Below are 13,968 nucleotides of genomic sequence, written 5' to 3'. Positions count from 1 at the left end.
TAAATTACTCCAAACATCAACAGGAAAACTTATATATTGGCCAACTTGATGCATTGTAAAAAGATATCTTAGATGTGGGGTTATGATCTTCTTGCTAATTTTTGTTCAAATAAGTTTGAAGATGAATAAATAATTTATTTTTTTAAATCTATTAGATAATAAAATAATATTTAAATAAAAAATATAAGAATTAATGGTGATGAGTTATTGCTAAGATATAGAGACCTTAAATCTGAATGGAAAAGAAGGATTGTATAATCTACATGAGGACAACTTCTAATGTGCATTCAAAACACCTTCTTTTCCTTTTTGATGAGATCTCAGCATTTTATGGTGAGTACTTCTTGCTCTAAGGATGTTATCGGATCGATTCCATGTAGAAACTGTATTTGAATCCAATATACTTATAGGTCCTAAAAAAGATCAATATGATTAGTATTATGTTAATATATTATCATTATTTTTCTATCTATCGGGTCTTAACATATAAAATATGATAGTCGAAGATGAAAAAGCATTAATCGGATATATTGCATCAACATACATATAAAAATAATATTTTTTTATTAATCTATTTAGTATTTTTCATTCTAAACTAAATTTAAATATTTTAATTTTTTATTCAAAATAAATATAAACTAATTTGATCGTTAGAAAGATACAGTTTTTATAATTATATACTTGATATGAGATACATTTATTTTCTGCCTTTAAGTAAACATTTTTAGAAACATATCAATAAGATCAATTGTATAACGGGTTTCGGGTTATCGGGACTGATCAATATCACTACAAAAGACCAGCAAACATCATAGTGAAACCTTCCAAGCCACTCAAACCAATTCACCAACTGCTGTTGTCTTCTGTGTCTGCACTCAAACATACCTTCCACAAAGTGCTCAAAGAAACAATTGATGATAGCTTGCAGGAATGACATGTTGTGGCACACAATTGATAGCTCTCTCTCTCTCTCTCTAACAATCTTTATCATGCTAAACACATCCTTGTTGGAGTCTTCCAAGAACAAAAACTATTGGAGTGATAGATAACTCATCAATTTGTCTCAATGGATATGAACAACCCTTCTGCTCTTACTAGTTTTTGTGATCTCCCTACATGTAAGCAATCCACCTCACATGCACCTGCCAAGAGCAAAACTAAAAGAACTGCTCCCATGTGTCATCTTGCTATTCCACTTGGCTGTAGTAGTCTTCTAAGAATAGATTAGACACAATAGCTTGCCAACTAACTGGTCTTCTAAGAAAGGTGTAGACTATGGGAGAAGAAGAAGCCTAAACCTCTTCCTTCTTTAAGAGAAGAGACAAAGACAAGCAACCAAAATAAGGTCAGGGAATGGAATCTCTTCAAAGCACTGTGAAAGATTTTGAAATTTGATTATGATAAATGAGTATGATGTTTCATAATATAAATTTATGGTTTAAATATTTATTATTTGGTAAGTGAAACTGATATATTATACTATTAGTTTATCAATTCTATTTATTAAGAATTAATTTTTTTTTATAGATATCATTTAGTTTAATTGATTAAAACTAAATGTAAGATTACGGAATATAATCCTATCTACGCCACTTAACCTATTGTTACAAAAAATATACATTTTCTTGAGAGCATAATATTCCTTAAAATTAATGTGACAATTTTTTGATTAGAACCTTAAAATTAATGTGCCGATACGAATGCCAATTGTACCATAATTTTCCTACCTAACCATGTCAACATAAATCAAACAAAAGGAAGCCAAGTTTGAACCACTCTACTCCTGCAATCGAGAGTTATCGATTAGATTTGCCCCAATCTTACTCTAATCGAGTTGTCCTGTCACGATTACAGTGAATTGGAAGTGATAGCTCAGCATATTTCTTTTACGTATGGAAACGTATACCGCCGTGAGGAGTATTCGTTCCATGCACGCATTACCATTTGCTACCGCGGGTTTCGCTAGAACTAATGGGCCCACCGACCCGGCCCACGGGCCCACCGGCAGATTCCTTTCACAGCTCGACGTGCGGCGCTGAGGTGGCGGCGCCTCCTCCGACCAATGGGGCGGGGCAGGTCGGCGCGCGCACTTGTGGCGGGCTGGCCCACTGCTACCCCACGCCATGCGTTCCACGTCAGCCATGGGAGCCGCATCATGGACCACTGACCACTATGGTATGTTCTGCCATCCCATCACATCGATGGCATGGGCATGACATAGTGGGATCCCCACAAGCGCAAATCACTATAAATTCTTGCTTTTTCTCTACTTTTTTTGAAATCATTATTTTTCTTTCCACTAATTAATTATTTTTTGTGATAGTAAGTGAGAGAAATAATAATTAGATGGCATAAAATCGCCGATTTATGGGCTAATAATAATCTGGAAGCTTCGCGCCCACGGGAGGGAAACAACCGGAGACGTTAATGATTGACGCCGTTAAGGGGCGGTGGCTCGTTACGTGATGGGAACCGAACGGTAAGTCAACCCCGCCCGACGACGGAGGGGGATTAAGAGAGTAACATAATGCCGTTGCCCTCGCCTCCTCGCCCTTTTCTCCACTCCCCCGCCCCCCGCCCCACGCCCCATTGCCTCCTCTTCGACTGGATTGAACGAAGCTTTGGGTTCCGTCTTCTCGGAGGGAGAGAAGCAAGGGATCGATCGGGCAGGAGGCGATTCGTTTCGTGTCGTCGGATCGAGGGCGAGGGGGTTTTAAGGCGCCGTGCTCCCGGGTTTCCCTTTGGAGGTTTTGCCTTCCGGTCAAAGGAATACGAAGTACTCGGGCCTGCGTAGCCTTGGGTTCGTATGGATGTGGGCGTTTGTGCATTTGTCGGTGTTGGCTGTAGCTCGTCGGTGGTGATTTCTGTGGATGCTGTGGTAATAATCGTAGAGATTCATGAAACAGCGCCAATTTGGGACCTCTTTTTGGGCGTTAAAGCTTTGATTTTGGAGTCCTTTTCTTTGTGGTTTTGTTTAATTGATGTTCTTTTCTGATTTTTCTTCAGATATCTCTTCGGAAAAGGGCTTTCTTTTTGTGATTAGGGGTTATGATTTCTTTAGCTAGGTTTAGTCTCTGCGAAGGGGGAAAATTCCGTCCTTTTTGGTTTCAAGGCCTCCACTGCGACCCTAAACCCGCAAGAGCAAAAACTAGACTAGCCGTTAACTTTGAATCCGTTCCTCTTCCTTGGGACATGTCTCCTTTCTCATACCCGTGCTTGTTGCACTCCAGTTCGCACCTTGTGGCGTTGGATGAGGTTAGTCTACGTCTGCACCTAGTGCTCGGAGGCGCTATGAAGCGGGAGATTTTATATGAAGAAGAGCATGATTCGTTTTTATTGTTCCTTTCGTTTCTTCTGCCCACTTGTAAAGGCGTCAATTCTCATTTTTGAGGATTATTTTTGGTTGGTTGAGATAAGTCGTCCATGAACATTGAACATTTAGATGGTAGCACTTTTATTACTTCATTTTATATGCTTCTCTGAGTTCATCCAATTATTTTTTTAGGTTGAACTGGTTTCTTCCAAAAAACAAACAAAAAAGAAAATTTCATGATCAATTCCCTTGTTTTTTGGGTCTAATTATCAAGATTCCATGCTTAACACATATTTAAGTGCATTGTAATGCACACAGGGAACATGTTTTAGATAAATTTGTCATTTTTGAAGTCAAACAAGGATAATTGATTTGTTACTAGAATAAAGGTATAAACAGAGCAGCTATGTTGACTAATAGGCAACAATGAAGGATCAAGGATAATTTTCAAGCATATGTAGTCCAGTAACTTATCATCATGACAGCTATTTTTGAACTCCGCAATCTTTGACATATGGGCATGCTGTCAATGCCATATCTTTGTGGTTGACTTTCATTCTATTCCCTGCTTTAGGCGATTTATGTGGTTTTTCAATTCAGTTGTTTGTCTTCTTTGAACACTTACAATTGTGTCAATCTCATCTTTTGATGTCTTGTTACAAGTTGATCTTTAGACATTCAAGACTTTAATGCATGGTTCCATTTTTGCAGCTCAAGTTTTATTGTGCATATTGGGTTTAGTATGTCAAAGCTTTCAAATTCCTAAATAATAAAAGAAGCAACCAGTAAGGTGTGAACTTTACTATTTCACCTTCTTCCGATACTTGTTCTGCTTTAGATCCTATCCTCTCAAAGATATCTAGAGAGAGTTTTTTTTTTTTGTTTCTGCAGGCAGTTGAACGCACTTCATCGGAGGCTTTTTGATATCACACCACTAGATATCTACTTCTGGCTCTGTTTTACTGCTTGAATTAGACTAGATGTCATTCCGTAGTATAGTTCGTGATGTCAGAGATGGCTTCGGGAGTTTCAGAGATGGCTTTGGGAGTTTATCAAGGCGGAGTTTTGATGTGAGGCTTTCAGGGCTAATTGGCCATCGGAGGGGGAAATCCCAATGCTCTGTGCAGGAACTACATGATCCATGTCCCGTGGTCCAGCAGAGTCGCTGGGCTAGCCTCCCTCCTGAGCTTCTTCGTGATGTGATTAAGAGACTGGAGGCAAGTGAAAGCACATGGCCATCGCGCAAGCATGTTGTTGCCTGTGCAGCTGTCTGCAGAACTTGGAGGGAGATGTGCAAAGAGATTGTTAGGAGTCCAGAGTTCAGCGGGAAACTCACTTTTCCAATTGCTTTGAAACAGGTAGTCGTTTTGCTCTCACCAGGTTTTCACAAAATTCAGCCGTTTGTGTCATTTATGATGTGTTAACTGAGATCCTTTATTTCAATGTAATTTATTTGGCAACAACAAATGCCTTCTTATCTGACAGGTAAACCTTGCTACCAAAAATGATCTCATAGGATATGGTGACATAGGAAGTACTTACACAGTGATGATTTATTACCTTCTTAATGCCTGCTATCTTTTGCAGCCTGGATCTCGGGATGGAACCATTCAATGTTACATTAAGAGGGATAAATCAAAGTTAACTTATCGTCTCTACTTATGTCTTAGCCCTTGTAAGTTTGGTTCCATTTCGTCTATCTTAATTTCCAAAGGTGTTTACCGTTCTTTTGAATTATGTAAAGTTGGCTTCTCATCAGTTTTTCTGTCGGAGGAATCTTCTTGCATTAGCCATGTTTTTCCTGCCTGTTCAGATTACTAATCAGTTCCACTTGTCCTCCATCAACTATTCTCCATTAGATGTAACAGCAGCATTTACGGTTCCTCTTATCCTTTTCAATGTACTGCACAAAGACCAAAAATAGTGCTGGGCAAGTTTGGCATTGTAGTTTATTGTTGCATTTGTTCTATGCACGTATGATCTCTCTCATTGCTTACTTTCTTGAGATCCCCTGTGTCTGAAAGTTCTTGGCATTTGTCATGTGCATGGGCATGTAGAACACGTTTAATTTTTGTGTTACACACTCATTTGCGATTTATTCTCGCTGTAGCTGTTCTTGTTGAGACTGGGAAGTTCCTCCTATCAGCCAAAAGGAATCGTCGGACAACCTGTACTGAGTACATTATCTCAATGGATGCCGCCAATATATCAAGGTCAAGTTACAGCTATATTGGAAAGCTGAGGTACTGCTGGATTTGAAGCCAAATTTCTTTTCCTTGTTAATACGTAATTGCCATAAACCTCAGTCTTAATGCTTTGTTCTGAGATCTATATTCTTCCTGCTGAAACTGTAGGTCAAATTTTCTTGGCACAAAATTTGTAATATATGACACTCAACCCCCATACAACGGGGCAGCCTTTTGTCCACCTGGTCGAACAAGCCACAGGTTCTCCAAGAAAGTCTCTCCTAAAGTCCCTTCTGGCAGCTACAGCATAGCTCAGGTTACCTATGAGCTGAATGTCCTTGGCACACGAGGGCCACGACGAATGCATTGCGTCATGTACTCCATACCTGCATCATCACTTGAACCTGGTCGCACAGTCCCTGGCCAACCTGAGAACCTCATTCCCCGTTCCCTGGAGGACTCGTTCCGCAGCATGTCCTTCTCGAAGTCCTCCATGATGGACCGTTCCATGGACTTTAACAGCTCACGCTTCTCCGATATTACTGGAGGAACTCAAGAGGGGGAAGAGGAGAATGAGATCAAAGAGAGGCCGCTGGTGCTACGAAACAAGCCTCCAAGGTGGCATGAGCAGCTGCAATGTTGGTGCCTCAACTTCCGCGGTCGAGTGACTGTAGCTTCGGTGAAGAACTTCCAGCTGATATCAGCGGTGCAGCCTGCTGCAGGAGCTCCGACACCATCGGAGCCACCAGCACCATCCGAGCATGATAAAATTATACTTCAGTTTGGCAAGGTGGCAAAGGATATGTTCACCATGGATTACAGGTATCCACTGTCCGCATTCCAGGCTTTTGCCATCTGTTTGAGCAGCTTCGACACCAAGTTGGCTTGTGAATAGTAGAACAGGATTGATTGATGAAAAATGACTGAATAGATAGGATGAAATTTTCAAGATGTGTTTGCTGTTTCACGTCGATTCTTCCTGGTTGCTAGTGTGCAAGCTGTAACCTGCAACTGTGTTTTGTTTCAAGGTATATATATCCTTCGTCTATTACAACAAACTGCCCTAATTGCTCCTGCAAGCTCTGCTGAATTAAGAAACTGGTAAAACCCATTCGGATTCTCTTAACTTCTTTTGTTTTGTGTTGATCCATTCGGTTGTGCGTGCAAATGTGTTTGATATATTGCATCGGTTGCTCTTTATAATGTGAAATCTGGCAACTTGAGTTTAGTTTTCAGTTCATTTGTGTGGCAAAATGAACTTGCTTCGCCCCCATTCTTTCATGACTTATCTGTAAATGGCTAGTCGGATATAGAAGGGGATCAGCCCTTGCTCTGCAAGATCGTGTCTCTTTTGGGTAATGTTGTTGGAATAGGCATTGTTGATCGCACCTTTGATATGGATGACATGATTTCTTTGGGCCCTGTGGATGGTGGCCCTTCTGAAAAAGAGACATAGCTTGTGATTAATTCGATGGAGGGCAGATTTATGGCAAGGGCAGAGCACAAAAACCAATAACGAGCAGCTGGTATGCTAATTGGCTTACCTACTACGACCCATAGCTGCTGTATGTATCAGAAGAGCTCGAAGAGGATGGGATGCAATTCTTTGTTGGGGAAAAGGTGGAAGTATTTTTGAACTGCATATGGACTTGATGGCACATTGTTGATAGGAAATGCGTCGTTACTCACAAATTGGTGGTGTTAGTATGTAAGTCGACTGTCAATCCAAATTATTTGAACTCTGAATCTTTGTTCGGAGCAAATCTCAAGAAGAAAACAACCTATGCCCTCCTAAGTCTAGTACCCGATATATAGAATAACAAGTATCGAGAGGAGAGAGGAGAGAGAAGAACCTGTTGATAGGTGCCTTTTTATAGCCTTTTTTTTGTTTTTTCTGCCAAATTGCTGTCTACATGTCAAAGTCCTGATTGGGTGAATATTGCCCCAACTAGGTGGATAGAAAATGAAAACCTTCAATGTGACAAGAAATTAGCAGATTGCATAAAATGCTATATTATTAAAAATATTAAGGTGAAAATAAATGAAGAACAAACAGGCATAACAGGGCAAGAAAGCTACCTGGGAATCCTCCCAAAACTGAACAGGAACAACACCTAAAAAGGGTATGAATTAAAACCATGGAAACAAGTTTGAGAAATCAGATAGTCAGGGTTTGTGAGTGGTTAGCGTCTGTTGCTTATTTATGTTTCTTTCTGTACGATACCACTCCTTTTAATGAAGATAATATAGCTAAACAATGAGATGATAACACAGCCATCATCCTTCATGACGCCCAAATGTTGTTCTACTACCTGTCCTGGATCGATGGGTTCTCTTTATACACTGCAAAAAAATCCACTCAAAAGGATCACTGGAAACAGATCTCCTGAGTCTAACTTTGATACCCCCTCTCTCTCTTTCTCTCTCTCTCTCTACCACTCCATAGAGCAAGTTCTTCGCAGAATTCGGCGTGGTTTTTTCATCTCAGTAACTGGTACTATGTTTTCCAAAAGCTGCAAAACAATTGTAAGCTATTAACTTCATTGTTACGATTGCAAACGTAATAGGCAAATGCTTAAAAAGAATATTTTTGACACTACTGGCCTTTAGTATGTTCTTGGGTAAATAGCTTTTGAGTTCGGATTCAACTAGCCCAACCAGACAGCTCAAGACAGATTAAGAGACATGATAAGTGCAAGCTTCATAAATTAGTAAATTTCATGATCTTGGATATAAGTGCATAGGTAAATATGAAGCAAAATGAACAAAATTCTAAATTACCGAGACATATTAGATGCCTAACCTCATCCTACTTCTACATATATTACTGACACTGTCACTTTTATCAATAGCAGTCAGATAGAAACCAGAAATATAAAGATATCATACAGAGGAGACCAATAAGGACTTAAGGTGAGCCCACACCACGGTTGACGTTACTGAGAAGGCAAGAGTCTTGGAACTAACATGTCAGAATATCAAATACAAATATAATGTAATAAATCAAAATTTTTATAAGATCAGAAATAAATCCACGACACATTAAAAAAATCCCAAAATGCTCATATTAAATATCTTAAAATGGAATTCTATGAGATTATTTTGGGCATTCATACCAAGAAGTACATATGCTTTCCATAGAAAGAACCTTTACATTGATGAAATGTTAAAGAAATCAAAATAGTTGCAAATATCTTATTAGCATGCATGTGGTGTATATTAAAATTGTATATCATGTCACATAAATAAACATGGATGATCATGGTAAATCATGCAATAGCTTACATGTCTTAAGCTTCAGCCAAGTTTTAATATCGTGTTGGCATATCATCTTTCACTAAATTATGAAATAGGCAAGTAACAGAAACATCATTGCAAGTGTATCCTTGCACACACATACACAGGAAAGACAACCCATGGTGTTTTCATTATGTTTGGTTTGGTCGGTGAACTAACTTTCATAATTTAAGCAATTCCAAAGTTACAGGCTAGATAAATAATAGAGTGAAATAAGAAAATAATAAATCAACCAAGAAAAGAAAAATTACATCAGGTTTTTCCAGTCTTTTTTTTTTTTGCTTATTTAGAGAAACATAGTTTTGGTTTTCTTCACAATATGAGTAAAGTTAGTTTACAAGACATGTATTCTTACCTTTTCAATTTTTTGATGGTTTTGGATAGAGCTATCGACGTAAATGAAGTTAATTCACCAACCAATACATTGTACAACTACCATGTTATTTCGCATGTTGAATATGTTGTCTTGAATAAAGCTAATAAACAATGTCATGCATCAAACTGAGACAAATAAGATACACATGTTAACTAATATGTAGCATACAGGTGCATGACCCAGTCTAAAAGAACCACTGACCCAATAACTCAGATGCCTTAAACTACATGGCATTTGTGCTTAAACCCAGGATTTCAATAGTAGGCATATTCGACACAGTGAATCATTATATAGCTTCACCCACTTAGTATACAACTCCACCATTAAGGCCCGAAGACTAATACAAAGCCTGAATCATCTCCTAAGCGGCATATGAGATATACATGCTCCTATTGTCACCATTAAAACTAGTTCAAGTAAAAACAAAAAAAATCAAAAGTTGTTTTCTATGAAAACATAGTAAGGTACTAAATTGGTTAGCTTACAGATACTAAAATTCCCATGCATCAGAATCAGTAGAATAAAATTATTCTTTTTTTATGAGCAGGGCCATAGACATAACATAATGGTTATAAATGTGTGTAAAAATAATTCAAATAGAATGAGTATCTTCAACATGCGACTTTAAACTGATAAACTCATTTGTGATGGGAGAAACAACAGGGAGCACTTTGATTTCTGTTGGATGCTCATACCTGCTTAACTCTCATCTTTTGCTGCTGTTCCTGCAAGTAATAGTTTAATCAGAACCCATTGTAAAACAGAACAACCTGAACATTTATATGAAAGCTGTATTTAGGTTTAAAGCCTTTAGATTGTTGCATAGCTCAAGATCATGTCATAGCATCAAGAACACTTAACTTATAGAAGCTGATCACCCATTCACTTAGATTTTGTTGCCCAAATCTTTGGTTACTATAACCAGAAGCTTGGTCTTATTAACACTCCCAGAAAAAGACACATCAAATCTTTTTCAGTAGTAAAACAGTATCAGCAAGTATTGCATGGTATATGTTGGTAACCATACAACATGATCAGGTAGTAGATATCGCCTTACCTGAGATCTCAATAGCTGTGCGTTTTCTTCCTCCAACTGTGCGACTAAAGATTCAAGCTCAGCAATATAAGCCTGAAAACAACAAATTCCGAAAGATCAAATATTTAGCTCGCTACTACTTAATTGAGCGATCAGTTCAATAGATCAAAGACCTGCTTCCTCTCCCTCGATCTAGCTGCGGACTCCCTGTTCTTTATCATCCTCTTCTGCCGCTGTAGCGCAGCCCTATCCACCGGATCCAACACCGATCGCTTCTTCCCTCTCCCTACCTTTCCAACACCCTCCGCTCCATTCCCAAGCCCCAAAGCAGGATTCTCCACGGGCAACTGTTGCGGCTGCCCCAACCGATCCCCCACTACCGGATGCGGCTGAAACGCCACCTGGCTCGATCCCGACGGAACGCCGACGTCGTCCTCCCCCACCGCCCCGGCCCTCGCCAGGAAGTCCTCCAGCGTCATCTCCGATCCGGGTCCATCCCCGCCGTCCGCCTTCCGGCCGGCGGTGATCTCCCGCCACACCTCATCCACTGACTTCTCGCCGACGCTCTTCGGAAACGCGAAGCTACCCTGCCGGGACACCGAGACTCCACCCTCCGCGCCGCCTGCGAAGGCCACGGGGTTGTCGCCGCATATGTTGCGGAAGAGGTCGTCCATGCTCATGGAGCCGAGGTTCTTGGTGAGCTCTCCGCCGCCGCTGATGGAGCTCTGGAGATCGGTGACTGGAAGGGAGCAGATGGAAGACTGGCGCGTCAGATCGGAATTCGCCGAGGAGGAGGACGCCATCACCCGCGAGGACGCCATGAACCGCGGATTTCGATCTCCAATCGCTGGCGATGGGGGTTAGTGTTAGGGTTTTCGGAGATCTATTTCTCCCTTCTCTCGATCTCTCACTCTTTCTCCGTCTGTCGGGAGAGGGGGAGAGAGAGAAAGCGCGAGCGAGAGAGGTCGTCGTCTCCGCGTGGTATTCGCGGAAGAGACGGACCGAACTCGAATTTATTAACCTTTTGAGGGTTTCTAAGAAAATGATATGTAAGCATTATAACCTCAAAGGAAAAATTGCATATATATCCCTTTAAAGCTAACAATTTACGCAATTGCTCTTTAAGTTTAACATGTATATCCCTAATGATATTAATTTCTTCAAAATATTGTATACCATTCTTAAACTAACAATTTTCATATGTATAGATAAGTTTAGGAAAAGAAGAATATTTGAAAGTGATTGAAAATAATATTTATGTTTAAAATCTTAATAACTTCTCAAACTTGGTTGTTGAATTTTATTTGATAAATGCTATATAATAAATGTGTTATTTTTGAATTAACATATGGGAGTCCTTTAGAGATAAACAGGACTCGAATTAGATAAATGTGAGGGGGTTTATTGCAAAAAGTAGTAATAACAACAAAAGAGTGCAACGCCGTAACTACGGACCGCCCGACGTACCACACTCCTACCCTTTCGCAACAATCGATGGGCCCCGACGATAAGGTTCCAATCGAAAACGAGCACTAACGATGGGTGGGTTTCTTTGGCTGTCGCTGTTGTCGGTCGACTTTTATGGCGTTTACTATCGACGGTAAGCAAGGGCTAACTAAGCAGGCCCGAAACTGTTTGGATGTTTCACGCCCCCGTAGACGATCTCCGCAACGGATCACCACGCGGGCCCCACCTTCCGTCGGTGAGTGAGGAGAAGGTCGTCGGGGGAGATCGTTGGGGTCGAATCCTTTGGCTCTCGCACTCCTAAAAAGAAAACCTCTCTTTCCTCCCATGCTTTGATTAATAACGCAAGCGATAATAGAAAAGTGGGTGACAACAGCCTTTCCCGCAACTTTCGTGGGCCCCACACCAGGAAAGAGACAAAACTAAGTGGGTCCCACGAGAAGGTCGCGACCTTACCACGTTCTGTTTGGGACGTAATAGTCTTTTTAGTTGGACGAGTGGGTGTTGTTCTGTGGGTAGGATGCCCGAAAATAAATAAATGATGTATTTTCATGCAACGATACATCGACTACATAAATAATAAATTAGCATCCAATCGAACTGTGCATTTAATTTAAATTATATGTGGTTAAAATCTTTTAAGACTTTTCTTTTTCAAATTGGTCTCCCAATATATAATTTTATAATAGTTAAATAAATAATATGTGTATAAAATAATTTAAAAGTTATTTATCATCACTGCTACTGCTGCTGCTGCTGTGATGACTTATAAGGAAGAATATAAAGGATAAAATTAAGCAAGGGAAGAAGAAATGTAAGCATACTGAATCATCTACCTAAAACAATGTAAAATCCCACTTATCAGAAAGTTATTGTCTGAGAAAATATGCAGTATCATGTAGAGAGAGAGAGAGAAGAAAAGGTGACGCTGTATGAAACAAATCACACTACTGAAGTACAAACTGGACAGGAAAAACATCAAAAATTGATAGATCACAGGCAAAGCTATATATATTTAATTAATTTATATTTAATTATTAGATCAATTATCTCATCAAACAAAAATTAGGCCAATATCTTTTCAATTCAGACATGGATTATTCGGGAAATGAGACAGAAAAGTGGTAGGCAGTGATAGATTGAGGTTAAAGCTAAACAGGCATCACCATCTCTCAAAACTTAGTCTTCCTTGGCACCGTGCACTGTTGGTCATCCTTTCCTGGGCAAGGAATTCTCCAGCTCATTCCAAACACCATTGTGAGATAGCTGCAATGTCCAATGTCACTGTGACCTGTGCAGATAAGGGAGATGGAAGCTGACCTGCTGCCAAAAACTTTGATTTTTTTGGCCATTCAAGACGTCTGTCTAGGATTCTATAATCTTCAAGAAACATCTGATACTTATCAGTCAATGGATCCCTAAATCAGAGGTTGATAGTGGAAGTTCATCTGATTCATTTTTTTTATAAAATATAGAAGGTCTTTTTTAAGAAGTGTTTTTCTGTAAAGTGTTTTTGTTTTCAGGATTTTCAGTTATAATATTTTATACTATATTAAAATATATTCAGTAATACCAAAAATAATATTACAAAATACTATATCATAATATTTTTGTATTGCATTACATTTTTTTGTTGTTGCTATAAATATTATAAAATATAATAAAAAAATATTATAACATAAAATTTATTATATTATAATACAGTATAAAAACACTATAATTAAAACAATTTAGACCGGCCCATAACAAAAGGTAGGAAAAGTGAGGAAAAATGGATAGTTGACTGGCTAAATTAAGAATATTCTAGGTATTAAATATTAGAGAATATTAAAAATATAAGTATTTCTATCTTCAAAATAATTTTTTTTGAGATTTCATCCTGAAATATATAATAAATATTTAAGATTATTAAGGTGAACCTTTTTGGAATGAAACACATCTGAGTCCACTAGTCTTAAGATATAGGTTGACATTATGAGAAGCCTAGAAAATCTACAAAGCAATGAAAATAGCATAGGATCCTCTTCCAACACTTAATATAGAATTTGTCCAAATTGAGGATAGGACGATATGGATAAATTATATATAGAAAATATGTTTTTAACATATGAGTAGGTTTCATTTATGGTATTGAAATCTTTGGTGTCTATAATATTCTAGAAAAATATTCCATTTTGATATGGATCTTTTCATTTATATTCCAATTGAATTGAGCTAACTGAGCTATATTGAGTTGACATACTACAATTTGTTTCCCCTCGTCAGACCCATACAATGGATATGAACTCCTCAATAT

General features: G+C 38.9%; 2 protein-coding genes across 7 annotated transcripts; one reads left to right on the top strand and one right to left on the bottom strand.

The window, feature by feature from the left end:
* The first annotated feature begins 2,544 nt into the window (after window positions 1-2,544).
* LOC135608063 (tubby-like F-box protein 8) lies at window positions 2,545-6,557 on the top strand. Of its 5 annotated transcripts, none has more exons than XM_065100489.1 (6): window positions 2,545-2,800; window positions 4,025-4,103; window positions 4,205-4,671; window positions 4,901-4,988; window positions 5,424-5,556; window positions 5,668-6,557. In XM_065100489.1, the coding sequence occupies exons 3-6, from the start codon at window positions 4,294-4,296 to the stop codon at window positions 6,392-6,394; spliced, it is 1,326 nt and encodes a 441-aa protein (XP_064956561.1). In that variant the 5' UTR covers window positions 2,545-2,800; window positions 4,025-4,103; window positions 4,205-4,293; the 3' UTR covers window positions 6,395-6,557. The 5 variants fall into 5 exon arrangements, with proteins under 5 accessions (XP_064956561.1, XP_064956560.1, XP_064956564.1 ...); XM_065100488.1 differs by having other exon boundaries at window positions 2,545-2,878; XM_065100491.1 differs by lacking the exon at window positions 2,545-2,800 and adding an exon at window positions 2,889-3,255.
* A 1,040-nt stretch (window positions 6,558-7,597) lies between these two features.
* On the bottom strand, window positions 7,598-11,244 carry LOC135608064 (bZIP transcription factor 12-like). 2 transcript variants are annotated; one of them, XR_010485398.1, is made up of 4 exons: window positions 10,382-11,244; window positions 10,230-10,301; window positions 8,104-9,897; window positions 7,598-8,012 (listed from the first exon to the last, which is right to left on the bottom strand). XR_010485398.1 is itself a non-coding variant. In XM_065100493.1 (4 exons), exons 1-4 carry the CDS (start codon window positions 11,027-11,029, stop codon window positions 7,932-7,934), a joined length of 831 nt encoding a protein of 276 aa, XP_064956565.1. In that variant the 5' UTR covers window positions 11,030-11,244; the 3' UTR covers window positions 7,598-7,931. The 2 variants fall into 2 exon arrangements, 1 of the variants encoding a protein (XP_064956565.1); XM_065100493.1 differs by having other exon boundaries at window positions 9,868-9,897.
* Between the last annotated feature and the right edge of the window lie 2,724 nt (window positions 11,245-13,968).

This window comes from Musa acuminata, chromosome BXJ2-3, assembly GCF_036884655.1.
Source record: "Musa acuminata AAA Group cultivar baxijiao chromosome BXJ2-3, Cavendish_Baxijiao_AAA, whole genome shotgun sequence".
NCBI classification, from domain to species: domain Eukaryota; kingdom Viridiplantae; phylum Streptophyta; class Magnoliopsida; order Zingiberales; family Musaceae; genus Musa; species Musa acuminata.
The sequence above is the reverse complement of the archived record's forward strand: the minus strand, read 5'-3'. Positions and strand labels throughout refer to the sequence as shown.